The following is a 16,683-nucleotide window of genomic DNA, read 5'->3' on the forward strand; positions in this document are numbered from 1 at the left end:
AACTAAAGAGAAGAAAACAGGATAAAATAGAGACAAGAAAAAGGAAGAAAAATGATGATGGAATGGCTTCCTTACTGAGGCACATGTCTAAGACACAGCAGAAGGAGGCAGGAGATCAGATGTCAGTTCCATGAAGGACTTCGATTCTTTTTGACACCTTGGAGCACATACACAGAAGGAGGGTCCATACTCAAGGAGCTCAAGCTTTCATAAAGTAATGGCAGGGAAGGGGGAGGAACCTTGTGAAATATTTTTAGAGTTAGGGTTCCTGTTCAATGTTTTATTAATAAGAAACAGCATTACTTATTGAAGGTCCTGTTCCACTAAATACAGATAGCAAGTCAACAGGAGTGTGGGCAGGAGTGATCCCCTAGCCATGAACTTTCAAAACAATTTTCACATGCTTCTCACCAAAGTTTCATAAACAATCAAGAAATAAGAGTAGACATAAATACTCAATTTTTGCAAAAAGAGATGTAAACACAGGCATATCACAAAAAACATGTAATGGGATTAGTGTTATTACTTCCCACAGAGGGAAAGGTGGGGTATAAATAGAGTAAATAAATAGATAAGATTTGGTCATAAACTATATGGAGTCAGTGTGTACAGTGAAGTAACTAGAGTTGTGGATGATGACAATTTAAGCTTGTTAAAATAAAAAAATACATCAAGCAATCTACAGCAGATTGTCGCAAAACTGGAGGATAGATATCCACTTCACAAACACATGTGAGTAAGTGCAGATCCCAGCTTCATAATTCTTATTTGCTGATGGGGTCTGAGGAGCTGGAAGTGACTGAACAGGAAAGGAATACTGATGGCAATATCTCATGGAATTTACATGGAAATGTTAGTGTGCAGCTGCTGCAGCACACTCAACAATTCAATTTCCATGTAGGAGATTATTAGGAAAGATGCAGCCATGTCGCAAAGGTTTTCTACAAAAAATATGTGGTGTGATCATACTTTGAAATTTTGCATTCAATTTCAATCAGTGCATCTGCATTGTAAAGCATAAAAACAGAGAAAGGGACACCCAACTGTAACTCATTTATAGGAATACTTACAATATTTGGAACTGTTTAGCAAAGGTGGAAAAAGACAAATAAGGAGGGCTATGACAATTATGTATAGCATGGAGAAAGTGGGAAACTTTATGTCTTGCATATAATACTTGGTCTAATGAAAACATATTTAAGTAGAATGAGAACAAATGAAAGTTAAATATTCACGCAAAGTGGTTCACAAAATGCAGTGATTACTCTCAAGCTGGACAGATGTAAACAGATTAATTCATGAAACATAAGTATTTCAAATGTTACTGGTACATATTACCGTATTAATTCTGTACTGAATTAAGTTTATCTCTGAATCTTTTCAACATTTTAATGCAAGTATCAACAAAAGCTTTCCCCTTTTGTGCTTGTGAAGCTAAACCACTGACATCCATAACATAGTGACTACTACTCAATTCTTTCGAGTTTCAAACAAATTACTAATAGATACAACACCAGCTCATGGTCTTTTCCAACTCTCTATGATTCTATGAGATTAACAACCAATCTACATTTCAAAGTTTAATATAATCTAATGTTTATAACTACAACTATGAGCACCTCTGTCACTACCATCACCATCTGGTAAAAAATAAATTCCCTGACCAGTATATAAAATAGGAAGAATCTCATTGTTCACATGTCACAAACTCAGGCTGAATTTGCATTGCCATTTAATCCAATATAGTGTGGTGCATCCACACAATGCACACAGGCTAATGAACTTTAACCCATGGTAAACCAATTAATCTGGATGGAGCCCAGGTTTTTTTTAAAACCTAAATATACTGTAACCTGTGAAATAAAGCCTCAGTCTCACCTTAAATGCTTGTTTTGTGCTGCTAACTGATCCAACATTTGTAGGGAACTACAACTAATGCATATAAATCTCACAACAACAAAATAACATCATAATTTTGAACTTAATTGTTCAAGATTGCTCTGCTGTGCTGGCCAGTACAGTGGTCAGTATTACACACAATAAGCCTTTTGTCTCCTTTCATCCAAGGGTAAATGTTACTTTTCCTCAAGAAACCCAAAAGTTGATCTGAACGGAAATACCACAATATTAGTTTCTAACCAGTCTAGGTGATTAAAAGCAAGATGGTTAATTGACTAAATTATCTAATAACATTTCAGCACTTTTCAGACTATTGTCTGTTTACCAAAATAATTTTGATGATTATCATCTTTCTCACCTTCCCCCTCTTTTCTTTTCTTCTTGATCTTCTGTGTGGTAGATTCCTGACGGTAGTACTAAACTATGCTTTTTACTAGTCAAGGGGCTTTTAATATTTGACCGCTGTGTATTTCTCTTCTCTACAGCAGCATTACTAGCAATTTCTAGTCCTCTGATATAAACTCCAGTGTATCCAGGATGATGCAGTTCGTAGTGCTTATTCTCATGCCGGGTTAACTCAAAGCTTTGTGTTTTCTTCATAATCTTCTTCAGTGGATGTTTTCTGTGGCGAGTCATGGATGTCTGGGTTGGCTCTGAATAGCAGGTTGAAATGTTGTCCAGGTCCTCTGAAATGTGCGTAGTCCTCTGAAACCTACCCAACGGTGGAGTGTGTGTTTGTGGTACAGCAGGTTTCACTGGAAAACAAAGACCTGTGTTTTGAGTCTCTTCCAAACTTAACAAAGATGATGTACTCGCTGGCAGGCTGCCATGCTGAAATGTGCTAGGTTGTGTTCTCTTCCAAAAGTCATCATCACTTCTAGAAGAAAGGCTAGAATGGCTGTATTGAACAGATTTGCTGCTCAGAGTATGGTTGCTCATTTGCCCAGTATCCTGGACAGTAAGGCTGGCTCCTCCTTGTATCACTTTTGAAAGCTCTTTTTCTAACTGGTGTTTCGTTTGCTGACAGTTGAGAAATAAAGTATTCAATTGATTTAATTCAAACTCTTTCTTACCAAGAGCAATTAAAACCTCACTGATTTTCTGAAAGTTTTCAGCAGATATTTCTTTAGCTTCTTGATGGTAACCTTGCAAAGACTGAATTGTTGCTTGAGAATATTTTGCTTCTGCTGAAAGCTGATTAAGGTACTCATTGCAACGAACCATCCACTTGTCAGCCTGGATGTTAAGTAAAACAAAAAAACTGAACAGTAAAATATACAGAGACCTTAATATCTATTACTTGGCAGGGGCACATGCATCAGCCAATGACTGGTGACAAATTTTATCCCAATTTTTACAAAATGCTTAGAACAGATAGAACATCTGAATATCTCAGAAAGTATCATGAACAGAATTCCAAAAGAAAAGTAGGTCATCGTTGTGTGCAGAAGGCCAAAAAAGCAAAAATGAATCTGTAACATGACTTCTAAATAGCAGTAAATTAAAAGTATTACAAATTTGAACCTTCATGGTTCTACCCAGAGAATCACAATAATTGTAGTTTTGTGAGGGTACATAACCTCTGTTGGGGAACTCTTTGCTTTTGTTGTTACATGCTTTCAAGCGCACTTTGATTTATGGCAATGTTATTATAAGGTGTTATTTGCAGTGTTTATTCATAGGAGTCTGCCATTTCACTCCTTTAAGCTGACAGTTTGTGACTTGCCCAAGGTCACCAGAGTAGTGAGAGGACTCAAACCCAATCTCCTGGAGCCTCTGACTCTCCTAGATAACTCCAGTCACCCCACTTCCTTGTGGAAAGGAAACCATCTCAAGGCTCTACAATAAAAATATACTATTGAAGTGTATGTGCCTAGAATTGACCAACTTTAGAAGACAGTGGGCTCCTCCTCTTATTAGTAGGCTAAGGCTTATACGTTGTGAATAAAGAGAGAAACCAGAATTGTTTTTATCTTATTTCAGTATAGTCCTGGGCTTGTCTTACTTAGTGCTAAAATATATTTGAAGTTATTCTTGTTTCCAAAGATACAGGAGAAACAGGTCTACATAGTCCACTCATGGGCAACTATTGGTTCCTGTTCCAGTTGCAAACTTCACCTAAGCAAGCTTCAGGCATTCAGAAGGAGAATGCAAGGAAGGAAAGCAGGCAGTTGCCTTTTGGTCCCCGGCCCTTCATCTTCAACTTCTCCATGTTAACTTGACATGTCTAAAAGGTGGTAACTGTATACCTCCCAGTTTCAACCTTCTGTATCATAAGAGGCCATGACTGCACAACAATAAAATGTAGTTGCAGTCTTTGTTATTTCTCAACATGGGATGATCAGTGGTGAGGTAGCAAGATCAAGTCTCTTTGTCTTCCCATGTCTTCTCTCGTCTTCCCATTCATATTTTTTGAATGTCTAAACAGTAAATCCCCATCTTACCTAGAGAATAGTTATACTTCTCCAGGGCAAGAAGGAAATCTATAAGCTGTAGCTATTTTTTCATAGATATTTTCATGCAGAATATCCCAGTTCAATCCCTGGCATTTCTAGGTAGTGCTAGGGAAAATAAATCTTACATGACATCCTTAGTGTTTACAATACTGAGCTAGATGAGCCAACAGTTTGATTTGGCACTAATTTCCCATGTTTCAATACATTGGTATATTCTAACATATAAATGTTATGTGTTTATACTTCAACAATACCCTGGGGCTTGGGTAGCATCTTGAGTGCGTCTTTGGCCTCCCCAGCACATAAGGATTTATCTTGGGGGGAAAGAAATAACGTAAGTAGGAAGAGAATTGCATTCTGCCCCATCTCCTATGTTATTGCTGGTCAGGAATCGATCATCTTGGGAAGAATGAAGCTGGACTCACTTTGTTTCCTTTTGGCTGGTTTCTCAGCCAGGAGACATGACTTTTGAAGCTGGGAGTGCTTAGCTCCCAAGAAGCCAATCTGCAGAAGCTTGTCTCCTTCCCTAACACCTCTCAACTGACCAACAAATTATTCCCTAAAGAGGGAAAGGGTGATATTGTAGCCTTTTGGGACCACAGAGGACTACAACCCTCACACCCACTATTTTTCATTCTTTAAAAAAAAACCTCAAAATGGTTTTAAAGACATCTCACCTGTACTAAAAACAGCCTACCTCCCCACCTCACCCTCCATGGTGAAATTGCCAGAGGGTATGGGGTCACTTTTTAGTAACACAATTTTTTAAGTGCTTGGAGATCTAAGAAATAGCCTTAATGACAGACTATGACCCATAGGATCTATTGTACCCATCCTTGCATTAGATAGTTCCCAACACAGGTGGACTATCAACCCCAAAATATGGGGAGGTCCAGTAAAAAGATATTTTGAAGTAATAACATCTATGAAGTTTTTGGTTTCAGAGCAGAAGGATAATGATGATGCAAACAACTTGCTGAACATACTAAAGTGCTGTAAATTAATATAATCTGAAACAAATCAGAAGAGAGAAGAAAAACATGTCTTACCTTTTCATAAAATTCATAGAGCTGCGTTATTTTCTCCAGCTCATCTTTCTTCTTCTGTGTTTGAATAGTGATGTTATTTAGATACTTATCAAAAGCTTGGCATTCTTCATCAGATTTTAGCAAAGAATTCTCTCTTATTAATTGTAATCCTTTCTGGGAATATTGCTGTAACACAGTTATATATATATATATATATATATATATATATATATATATATATATATAGAGAGAGAGAGAGAGAGAGAGAGAGAGAGAGAGAGAGAGAGAGAGAGAGAGAAGTACTATATTGCCTTTCTTTATCATCAATTTTCCTTATTACTTTTTTTAAAAAGAAGAATTGGGAGACTATGCTTGATAGTTGACAAACAGAAGCTGTTTTCAGCTTTTGAAAATGGTCTGACTCTGCTTTGCAGCACATGAAATATGGATTCTGAGAAGTCTGCTTGCTACAAAATGGCGCCTTGTTCTTTATATCAGGGTGGTGAATCTGAGAGATGTTATAACATTTGTACTGTAGACTTCATACAAGCACCTTGGGTTGTATGAACTCATTGTTCCTTCAGTAGTATTAGTTCCTCTGAACTTTGGCTCCTAAGTTTTGTAGAATATCCTCAGTGACACAAAATACAGAAACGTTTTGCTTATGGTACATTTTCAGTTCCATGGCCAAACAGAACAGAAGTCAGCAGTGATAAACAGCAGTCCAAAATGCACCGCTGTTTATCCATTTATTTATTTTGTGCTAACCACGGATTGAATTCCTACTTAATTCGATAGCTAATTTGTGTTTTTTTTCCAGATCAGAGATAATCTATTTTCTTTCTACCTTAAAAAGGACCAATAATAATAATTGTCAATGAATTTTCCTAGCACAATTTACCTCCTAAATGTAATTTTCTTAGCCCTCCTCCTGCCACAAACTATTTCTGTGGGAGTGAGCAGAGGTAATAACATTTCTTTGTATTTCAGCACATGCCCACAACCACAAGTCTGACATGCCCTCATTTTACAGATGTCACCTATTTATGAAATATGTAATCAATTAAATTATTCCTATTAAATTTGAATAAAACTAACTATCCAGTGACAATCAGCATTGAAGTTCTATCACCACATATATTACAAAACATAAAAACTGTTTTATCTTTCACAGCAAAAGTGCATTTCCTATGCCATTACAACAGAGATTACCAAGAGCATTGACAGATTTACTTTCCCATCCTGTGTGCTCCATATAATAGGTATTCTTCTGTTTCAAATGTTCTGTGTGCTTTTGTTTGCATTATAATACTACTTTCTACCATTTTTATTCCACCTAAAGCTACTAAAAGTAGCTAAAAGAATTTCTTCAAAACTAGATGGAAAAGCTACCATTGGTGAAGGGTTAGGCCATTTCAGACGCAAGATTTTGGAGTCAAACACAGTGCATGGCAGGTGATATGTAGCATATTTTCACCCCACATGTTAATAAAATTTCAAAAAGCAAACAGAGTTTCTAACTTACTACAACTTTTTCATTGAACACCAGGAATTCCTCCTGCTTCCTTTTCACATATTCACATGAAAGTTGTTCTTGATTCAAAGGCTCATGATATTTTTCTTTCTCATTTTCAAACCAGGCTTTTATCTGTAAACAATGCAAGTCTTTACATTGAGAAGTAATGGCCAATTTGTTGAAATGAACAAAAACGAGTACTTTTTCTATAATGTCATCAGAATTGTTTGTAAAGAACAACTCTTTACTTCCTAAGTATTGACAATCTTTTAGGGTAAAGGTAAAGGTTTTCCCATGACATGAAGTATAATCGTGTCCGTCTCTGGGGGTTGGTGCTCATCTCCATTTCTAAGCCGAAGAGCTGGCATTGTCTGTAGACGCCTCCAAGGTCATGTGGCCAGCATGACTGCATGGAGTGCTGCTACATTCCTGCTAGAGGGGTACCTACTGATCTACTCACATTTGCATGTTGTCGAACTGCTAGGTTGGCAGAAGCTGGGGCTAACTGCGGGAACTAACCCCGCTCACCGAATTTGAACTGCTGACCTTTCAGACAGCAAGTTCAGCAGCTCAGCAGTTTAATCCGCTCACAATCTTTTACTTCTTAACTATTGACAACAAAATGCTATTATAGCTGCTTAGTTGTGGTCACTTTTCTTCACCCCGTAATTTTTTTTTCAACTCATCATTTCTGGCTTATGGAGACCCATAAGGTGAAACTCTCATGGGGTTTTCTTGCCAAGATTTCTTAAAAGGAAATTTGCCATTGTCTTTCTTCGATGCTAAGAGAATGTGAATTGCCCAAGGCCATCCAATGGGTTTTCATGGCAGAAAGGGGATTCTAAGGACCAGACTATGTGCTAATTTAAGAATGTAGCACCTTTTAAACTAAATATTACCACTAGAAAATCCAGAATGATTGCAGTCATATTTTGTTTAAGGTGATGCCCGTTAAACAAGGGATTGTGTAGCATCTTGTTTTTCAAAGTGTAAAAACTCTGTAGGAGTAACATATAGGCATGCATTAGTAGAACTGACCTCATCAAAGCCTTCTTCAAAGTTTCTCATTGCCAAGAGATTTTCTAATTGTTGAAAGCGTTTATTAGACAACAAAACCAGCCTATGAACCTCCTCATCTACTTGATTATATAGCTTTGTAATCACCTCCATGGCATTTCTATTGAGGGGAGAAAGCAAGCATTCATTAAAACAATATTTCTCAAATACAAACTAAGCAACTTCATGACAGAATAATCACAACTCCACTGGGCACTATGCTGCTCTTTTGCTATCTTTCACCAGCTTTTGATATTAACCATAGTATCTTTCTGCACTGGCTCAGTGGGTTGAGAGGTATTTCAGTGGTTCTGGTCTGACAATAGGGCAGATTCCAGGGAGTGGCATTAAGACACTGAGTTCTCAGGCCATTGGCAATTGTGCTAATGAGGTCTGGAGAGTAACAGTTTGTCCACTTTGGTGTTTAACATTTGAGCATCAAGCAATTTCAGACAAAGTATCATCAGTGCAACACTGGTGACTTCAGTGACTTTTCCAGCTTCAGGTGATACATAAGCTGCAGTCATTCCTGTACTGGGATAGTCTGGCTTTTGTGGTTCAAAACTAGAAACACTGGTTGAACTACTTTAATAAACTCTATGTGGACTGCTTATCAAGTGTATGATGTCAGCAATAGACAGGAACCTCTTGTATGACACTAACATAGCTTCTTATAACAATGGATGGAGACCGCACAACTCACAACTGATGGGTATATGTGGCCTGAGGCCAGAAGGTATACACCTCAGCTCTTAGTCAACATGGAGTTGTTTTGAAATACTAACAACAACATGTAAAATCCTCACAATTTCCATCAGTCAATAACTTTATTATTTGAGAACCAGTAAACTAATTTTGTTAAAAATATACTTGGCATTAGCAAACTGTAATTCACAAGACAATGAAGAAACCTACCGATAATCTTCCGTATTGCAGAACTCCTCCTTCCTAAGCCTTACAAGCATTGTTCCACCTTCAAGTCTTACAGTCACCAACAGTTCGTCTTCCAGAACAAGTTTCATCATTGTTTGGTGTTTGTCCATTAAATCCTTCACCTCCTGCATAAAATAAATACCATAAACACTCAAAGGTAAGTGTTTTCCAGCCCTTTTTTTAAGCTGAAAAAGCCTCCCTCGGCTTACAATGGGGTCAAGGCCAGCAACGAAGCCTGCAGGCTATTGCTTGCAATATATGATATATTTCTCTCTTACCCTCCCTTATCAGTGTGTTTTCTTTTGCAAAGCCTCCCTCGCTCTTAATCAAGGGAATGTTTTGAAAAGGGAACGACGCCTTTGCAAGTCAGGAAGAAGAAAAAAATATATTCATTAATCTTATGAAAGCATTTCCCCCTGAAATATTTGTTAAACTCTCCTTCAGATAGGCATTAGCCCCTTGCAAGCTTTTGCAACCCTTATGTACCTATATATCTCTATCTGTCTGTCTATCTATCTATCTACATTAATTTTATATATGAATTTTCCCCTCATATGTTTGCAGGTCTTTGTGAATCCTATATACATATAGATCCATGTACCTCTATATCTGTTGCCATACTTATACATTATTTTTATATATGTTTGCAAGTCTCTGCAAATCATATATAGCTATAATTATCTATATAAAGAGAGATGTCTGGATAGATATGAATATATTCTTACCTATCTATATATAGGATTTGCAAATAATACAGGAGGGAAATGAACACACAAATATACATATAGACATGTCAATATAGATATGAATATATATATATATATGGGGCTTGCAAATATTGTAGGGGAAATGCAGAGAGACAGAGAGAGAGGATTTGCAAACGTTTCAGGGGGAAATGCATATGTGAAATTAATATCTATAAATATAGATCTATATCTAGCTCTGCATTGTTTATATAAGCATTGAATGTTTGCCTGTTACTATGTTGGCAGCTGGCCTGAGTCCCCATAGGGACATAGGCTGATCCAAATGAAGTTTTTATTATTATTATTATTATTATTATTATTATTATTATTATTATTATTACTACTATTATTATTATTACTATTATTATGTTATTGTTGATACCATATTGTTTTTGTTGCCCTTACTTTTCCACTTATAGAGCTAGTTTATTGTTTTTGAAATACGGTAAATATTCAAAAACATTTAACCTACTGATGCCTCGATTAATGAAATTTTATTGGTATCTATTTTTATTTTGAAATTTACCAGTAGCTGCTGCATTTTCCACCCTTGGCTTATGCTCGAGTCAATAAGTTATCCCAGTTTTTTGTGGTAAAATTAGGTGCCTCGGCTTATATTCGGGTCAGCTTATACTCGAGTATATATGGTATTCCCGATTTTATACTGTTAGTTATTCATGAGAATGTGTTTAAATGTGTAGCACTGTCTTTTCTAATCATTGTAGGGCTCATACCATACAACAGTTAATGACAGTATGAATAGGCCTTCACAGATCTACAAACATAGATATGAAAGATATTTCTACAAGATGAAAGTATTCAATCAGAAAGAACTAGACAAGGTTTCTTGAATAAAAATAATGCATGGCTACAAATACATATGATATATGCTGTACTCTTCATCCAGAATGAAAGGGGACAGGATAAATATAACTGTCAAAAATGCAAGTTCAAAGGTGAATATCAGTATGATCCAGAATGGCATTATTGTAACAGACTTACCATAGAACGAAAACCAAAAGAAATATGAAAGTGCAAACCTTCATTCTGGGCATTCGACAGGCAGAAGTTAACTGGTGTTTTTAACACCAGAAGAAACAAATATTTAGTGACATTCAAAGAGGAATTTTAACATACAGAGTCATGCATGTTTTGTAGTGCAAAATGTTAGTGAAATACAAGGGCCAGATGGTTATAACTAATAATATGTCTAAATGGAAGGCACTCATCTTGCATGCCAAGAAGTGAACATACTGAGGGAAAAGATGTAAAAGATATTTAGGTGCTCAAAGAACTGAACACCAGAGAAATGTGCAAAATGCTCCAGAACTGGGGTGACAGAAGGCAAAAGAGTACCCTCTTACAGAAATTACTCTATGTTTGCCTAAAAGGCAGGTATCCCCTCCTCCACATTAGTGTGGGATACCTGCCATACTAAGATAGAAAAGTGTTAAGAGCTTTTTGGGTGGCTGGGGAGAGAAGTTCACTTTCCTCAGTAAATTCCCCTCTTTTATTATATTCCATTTCACATTATTGTAGATTAATATATATTATAATAGTACTTGGGTTGAACAATTCATTTTATTACTGACAAATTCTAGGCCCTTGACTCAAGTTACAAGGAAGAAGGACTCATCTAAGTATTAGTAAAAACATCCTGATGGTAAGAGGTAAATATTTAACAGTGAAAGAAACCACCTCAGAGGGTGACTGACTCTCTTTAAACAGAAGGTGAATGGTGATATCTCAGGAGTGCTTTAGCTGTGGATTCCTATACTGGCAAACGACTGGGTGAGAAGGTTCCTTCCATCTCCGTGATCGTATGATGCTATATAACTGGATGCTCAAAAATGTCAGGATGAATTTGCAAGCACACACGTTTATAAAATGAAATGCTATCACAGGATGAAGAAAAACAAAATTTGGGGCATAAAAGTGTTTGGGTATAAACCATTTGTCTATATTCCACAAGAAAAAATACAATAAGTAGTAGCAAAAAGTATAGTTGAAACCAAATCCTTTACCACATTGAAGTGTCATAGGATTCCCCAAAATTGCCATCTGGGGAAGAGGGAACTTCAAAATGGCAACTTCCAAAGGAAGAGACTCATGTTGCCTTCTGTGATATCAATTTTCTATGAGTTTCAATGAATGAGAGAAGGAGTGGGGAAAGATAAAAAGCTCTGCAGGGCATGAGTTATATTTGATTGGCAAATAACAGGTACTATACATAGATAAAAGAGAAGAAGCTTTACATAGCCCAGGTGAGGGATGCAAGAAGATCACTTATGCAGAGGCCAGAGTAGAACTCGGCAGTGGTTGACAACTGGGCACAACAGATGGACTGAAGGATATACTGCATTGCAAATTTTATGTTGTCAGAGAGGATGTTACCAGCAGGTTCAAAATCCACCAAACAAGACCAATACTTACTTGTGCAGTAGTTGGTATCAGAGAACTATTGAGAGAACATGCAGACTGCTGTAAAAAAACAATAGCCTCTTTGCAGTTCGTAATAAATGGTTCAAGTTTCTGCAAATATAAGCATAACAATTGATTAATATATTAAAAGGAAAAAACTGTTTTTGATAGTTAACGCAGCTGCGCTTATTACAATGCTTTCAAGTGCATGAACTGCAGTCAACTATTTTACTAAGAAACAGAAATTATATGTCAGATGTTTCATTGTCTATTCCTTTTTCAAACTACTTTAGCAATATAGTACAATAGTACTCCAAGTTTATGTTGCCTCCATCATCTTGTTCATGCGCTCTGATAATCTAACAGTAGACATACTGTGTGATTTTCTTCAGGTCTCCCCTCTTCTCCTACTCTCATAGTCCCATTATGGATGCTCATGACTTGCATTTTTTGAGCATTCTAATTAGCTACTTCTTCACACATGCTGCCAGAATGATTGTGTATTGCTGTGGATAGTGATGTTGCCCCCACACCGTCACGGCTTCCCTTCTGCCTCATCACATGGGGAAAGTCTTCTGAGCCAGCTCAACCCATCTTTTCTAATGGAAAGACGGGGAGTCCAAGCCATCCTGGCATGCAGCCCCTAATGAAATATAATATAATATAATATAATATTATATTATGTTAATATAATAATATAACATATATAAATATAACACATTTCACCAGAGGAAATATAGTCCTCAACATAAATAAAGCCTCCATAACATGATATCCTGTTGTGGCTTGTACCAATCAGTTTAGAATGCTTGTGCTTTGAAACATACTACCAGAACAACATGTTTAAGATTTAGAGCATTTAGCCTTCATTTTCTAACTTCACAGTGCAGTCGTATCTGGAGATGGAAGAATAGCAATAATTGTCACTCATTAATGCTAGTACTGTGTTACTAGTACCTCATCAAGATTAATTCATCACAATCCACCATGATTTCTGAATTGACTCAAGAAATTTCACTCAGATTACACTGCCTCTAGTAAATAATATTAGTTCCTATCTTTCATGATTAACAACAAGTTAGCCAAGGAAATAAAATTGTTTTAAATACTCAAAAATAATTCAAGAAGTTCCAAACCGTAATTCACCTTTCGGAAACATATCCAGTCATTATGATTATAAGGAAAAGTTCCATCAAACTCTGCTGTCAGTTGGGTGCAGTCAATGAACCTATGCAATGCCTTCAGTGATGTGAGAACTTCACACTGTGAAACAAAATTAACAGATCAATGTTATTTGCAGGCATCAGATTTTAAGACAATAGTTTCAAACAATAAAAATCCAAGTACTAAACAGTTTGCATGATTTCTTAGTATTTTCTTATCTCAGGACAATAGTCTCACTTCATGAGCTGAATGCTCTGGAGAGGTTTCTCATGGCTAGAGATACAATCTCTTGTAGCTAGAGTTACAAGGCCCTGCTCTCAATTTGCAAAGGTCAAATGAAATAGACTGTCAACATAATTGCTTCTGACAGCTCTCTTATGTAGCCTAGAGCCAAAGTGGCTGTATGGTTTTCTGCAGAACTCTAGATGATGAGGCAGACTCAATGTTGGTTGAAAGCACCTTTATCATGTGGCTTATGGAAAAGAATAGGTTGCTTACCTGTAACTCTGGTTCTTCAAGAAATTATCCGTAAGTTCAAAGCAGGGAGGGATGGTTGTATGAGTTCAAACATGGCCACTCAAAGAACCACAGTTACAAGTAAGCAACCTGTTCTTATTTTTCATGGTCTCATGGGTGACTGACTAGTTTATTTACACAGAGAAGGATGGCTACTGACTTAAGCAAACAATAGAAATGAAAGTTTGTCTAAAGCTCACTCCATGTTGGCACAGGCGGAGACCTTGGAAGAATGAGATTAGAAAGCAAACCATGAGGAAGAGAATGGAGACTGAGAATTTGCCTCAACTGCTGCCAAATGTACTATGAGCGAGGATTTATTGAGACTCTTGTGAGCCAAGTGGATTCAGGCATTCCAATATTTGTTGCATCCCAAGAAAAGGAGTCATTCAATGAACCAAAGGAACGCCTTCCATACATTTCCAATTTTTTAGAAGAGATTCAACAGATGGATACATGGTCTGAGTTTAAAACATCACTAAATACTAACCACATTCAGAAGGTCTGTCCAGATCGGTTATGTATTTTAATGGGAGTTCTGTGGTTTTCGAAAGTATCTATCTGTTGTATCTTAATCTGTTGTTCCTTGCCTCTCTCAATCATTGTAAGGGTTTTTTTAGCAGCTTCCATGACGGATAGTGGAAAGTCACTGATAGGGGTCAAGGGAAGATAAGCCAAGTTGTCAGAGGAAGTGTCTCCAGATCTTTATGTGTGGCTTGACCCCAGTTTTGTGACAGCAGATCTAGCCTCTCCAGAAGATGAAGGCAGTAGAAGCTGATTATTGAGAAGACTAATGCTACAGCCAACTGGAGTAGGATTGAGCTTGAGGCTAAGGAGGAGGTCTCAATCAATTTCTTCTCCTAGATCTGGATTTGTGAGGAAAACATCAAAGTGCCAATACACATGGAAAAGAAAGGGTGTCCAATACCTCCTTATCAGAATAGGCTGTCACAAATTGGACTTCTTCATTAGATGAAGAGAGGGCTTTCTGAACCTTATCAATTCACATGTTCTGATTCTATAATGTCTGCTGGGAGAAGATAAGTCTCAACAGGTTTAACAATCCTGGAGATCTGAACATGGGTAGATTCAAAGGCAAAGGATCAGGAACAGAATTGAATGTGAATCATGGAATCTGTATTCTCTGCCAAATAGTGCTGGTGTTTCAACAAACTACAAACTCCATGATTCTACAATAGTGAGTCACGGCAGTTAGTCAAACTGTATTAATTCTACAGTATAGCTGCACCCTTCATTTGGTCCCAGGAACTCAAGGGAAGTGGCAATTGAGTGAGTGTGACAAGTAAGAAAGCAAGACGACTTGACTACGTTCTCTTTAAAGGAATTGTAGTTCTTAAAGAAAATCAGCTGTATGAAGCAGCGTTAAATTTGTGCTCCCTTACATCCTGTGGATTTCATCATCACACCAGCACTGCACTGGAAACATCATATACGATGGTTGAATGAAAAGTAATGCCTCCACTTTCATTACTTGGGTTTGGATGGAGTATTTTAATAAATCAAATGCAGAAATAATCCTTAGAATGTGCTCTTTAACTATCACTTATTCACTTTTCCACATAATCACCCGACAATTGGATACATTTCTGCCAACGATGAAAAAGTTTTCTGAAGCCGTCACAGAAGAAGTCGACACTCTGTTTCCGCAACCAGCGTCTCACAGTACCCATCGTGCACAGATCTTCCGATAGCCAAGCAAAGCAATAATGTGACCCACACGTTCTTGTGAAATGCCGATTATGCTTGAAATTTCTCTCTGAGTAATATGACGATCGTCCTGAATCAATCTGTCAACTTTTTGCCTGTGAAACTCGGTGGTTGCTGTCACAGGACGTCCAACTCTTTGTTTGTCATGCAAGTCAGATGTTCCCACCTCAACATCTTTAAACTTACTTGCCCATCAACGCACAGTACTCACATCAACACAATCACCGTAAACAGCTTGCATTCTCTGATGAATCTCCTTTGGGATGACGTCTTCTGCTGTCAAGAATTCAATGACTGCATGTTGCTTAAGTCGCATTGACCAACCGTCTGCACAGGGTTCCATACTTCGCACTTTAACAATATAACCGTTCAATGCTAAGGCTTCCCGCCAAATGGAACTGTAGAGGAGAGTCTACTGAACAAGCCAGTACCTGCCGCATACCAGTACTGCCATCTGTTGAGGAGTTACGAAGGTGGAGGCATTACTTTTCATTCAACCCTCGTAATGTGTAGTTCCCATTTTTGACCAGTTTGTAGCTATTTTTTGTTATTAAAGGCTTTTCAAACTTTGGATATTGTTTGGGGGGAGGGTAAAGTAAACTGTGTCATTTGTGATTGGTTCAGGTATTTCTTAATATAATTTTGGGGCCAAAATCCCATAGAATATTGAGAGAAGCCATAGGTTTTAGAAGAGTGACAGGGAAGTTTGGGGACCAGAAAGGGAAAAGTGAAATTGCAGTTTCACATGTAGGCTGTGGGTTATTTTCCTTGCTTTGCCACCTTAAGGCAGAAAGAGACGCAACAAGCTCTGTTTCAGTCTTCCTTTTGAATTCTTTATATGCATTTTGCATTGCACTTGTCCTGCATTTAAGTGGCTTTATCAGTGTATGACTCTATTGTGCATTTTTTTTTTACCAGTGAACAAATTGGGATTTTGGACCGTAATAAAGTTTGATTTATTGGACTTCTGCCTGCAGTCAGAAACATCCTTGGGGAGTTCTGTATATTTTTTGGTTTCCAGAATGCAGCACAGGTCACTCTGGGATAATAGTTATGGAACCCAGACAACCAAGAAGCAAATGATAATTTGTGTTATCAAATAAGAGAAATTTATCCTGGGTCCAACCAAGTTGATACAGATGGTTTCCTTATAAATTGTATAAAAAGAAAACAAAAGCAATCTCCAATCATTCACATTCATTTCTATACAAAATGGACCA

At 37.3% G+C, this 16,683-nt stretch overlaps 1 protein-coding gene across 4 annotated transcripts in view; it reads right to left on the reverse strand.

Annotated features, from left to right (window-relative positions):
- Positions 1-16,683, reverse strand: part of plekhg4b (pleckstrin homology and RhoGEF domain containing G4B) — an 83,780-nt gene that overhangs the window by 23,066 nt on the left and 44,031 nt on the right. For all 4 annotated transcript variants that reach the window (XM_062957905.1, XM_008112999.3, XM_008113000.3 and 1 more), the window contains exons 8-14: positions 13,202-13,318; positions 12,068-12,166; positions 8,871-9,013; positions 7,938-8,076; positions 6,909-7,031; positions 5,405-5,569; positions 2,258-3,135 (exon numbers count right to left, since the gene is read on the reverse strand). In XM_062957905.1, the coding sequence (XP_062813975.1) occupies positions 2,258-3,135; positions 5,405-5,569; positions 6,909-7,031; positions 7,938-8,076; positions 8,871-9,013; positions 12,068-12,166; positions 13,202-13,318 (1,664 nt within the window). The remainder of the gene's footprint in view (positions 1-2,257; positions 3,136-5,404; positions 5,570-6,908; positions 7,032-7,937; positions 8,077-8,870; positions 9,014-12,067; positions 12,167-13,201; positions 13,319-16,683) is intronic.

Source organism: Anolis carolinensis, chromosome 6, assembly GCF_035594765.1.
Source record: "Anolis carolinensis isolate JA03-04 chromosome 6, rAnoCar3.1.pri, whole genome shotgun sequence".
NCBI classification, from domain to species: Eukaryota; Metazoa; Chordata; class Lepidosauria; order Squamata; family Dactyloidae; genus Anolis; species Anolis carolinensis.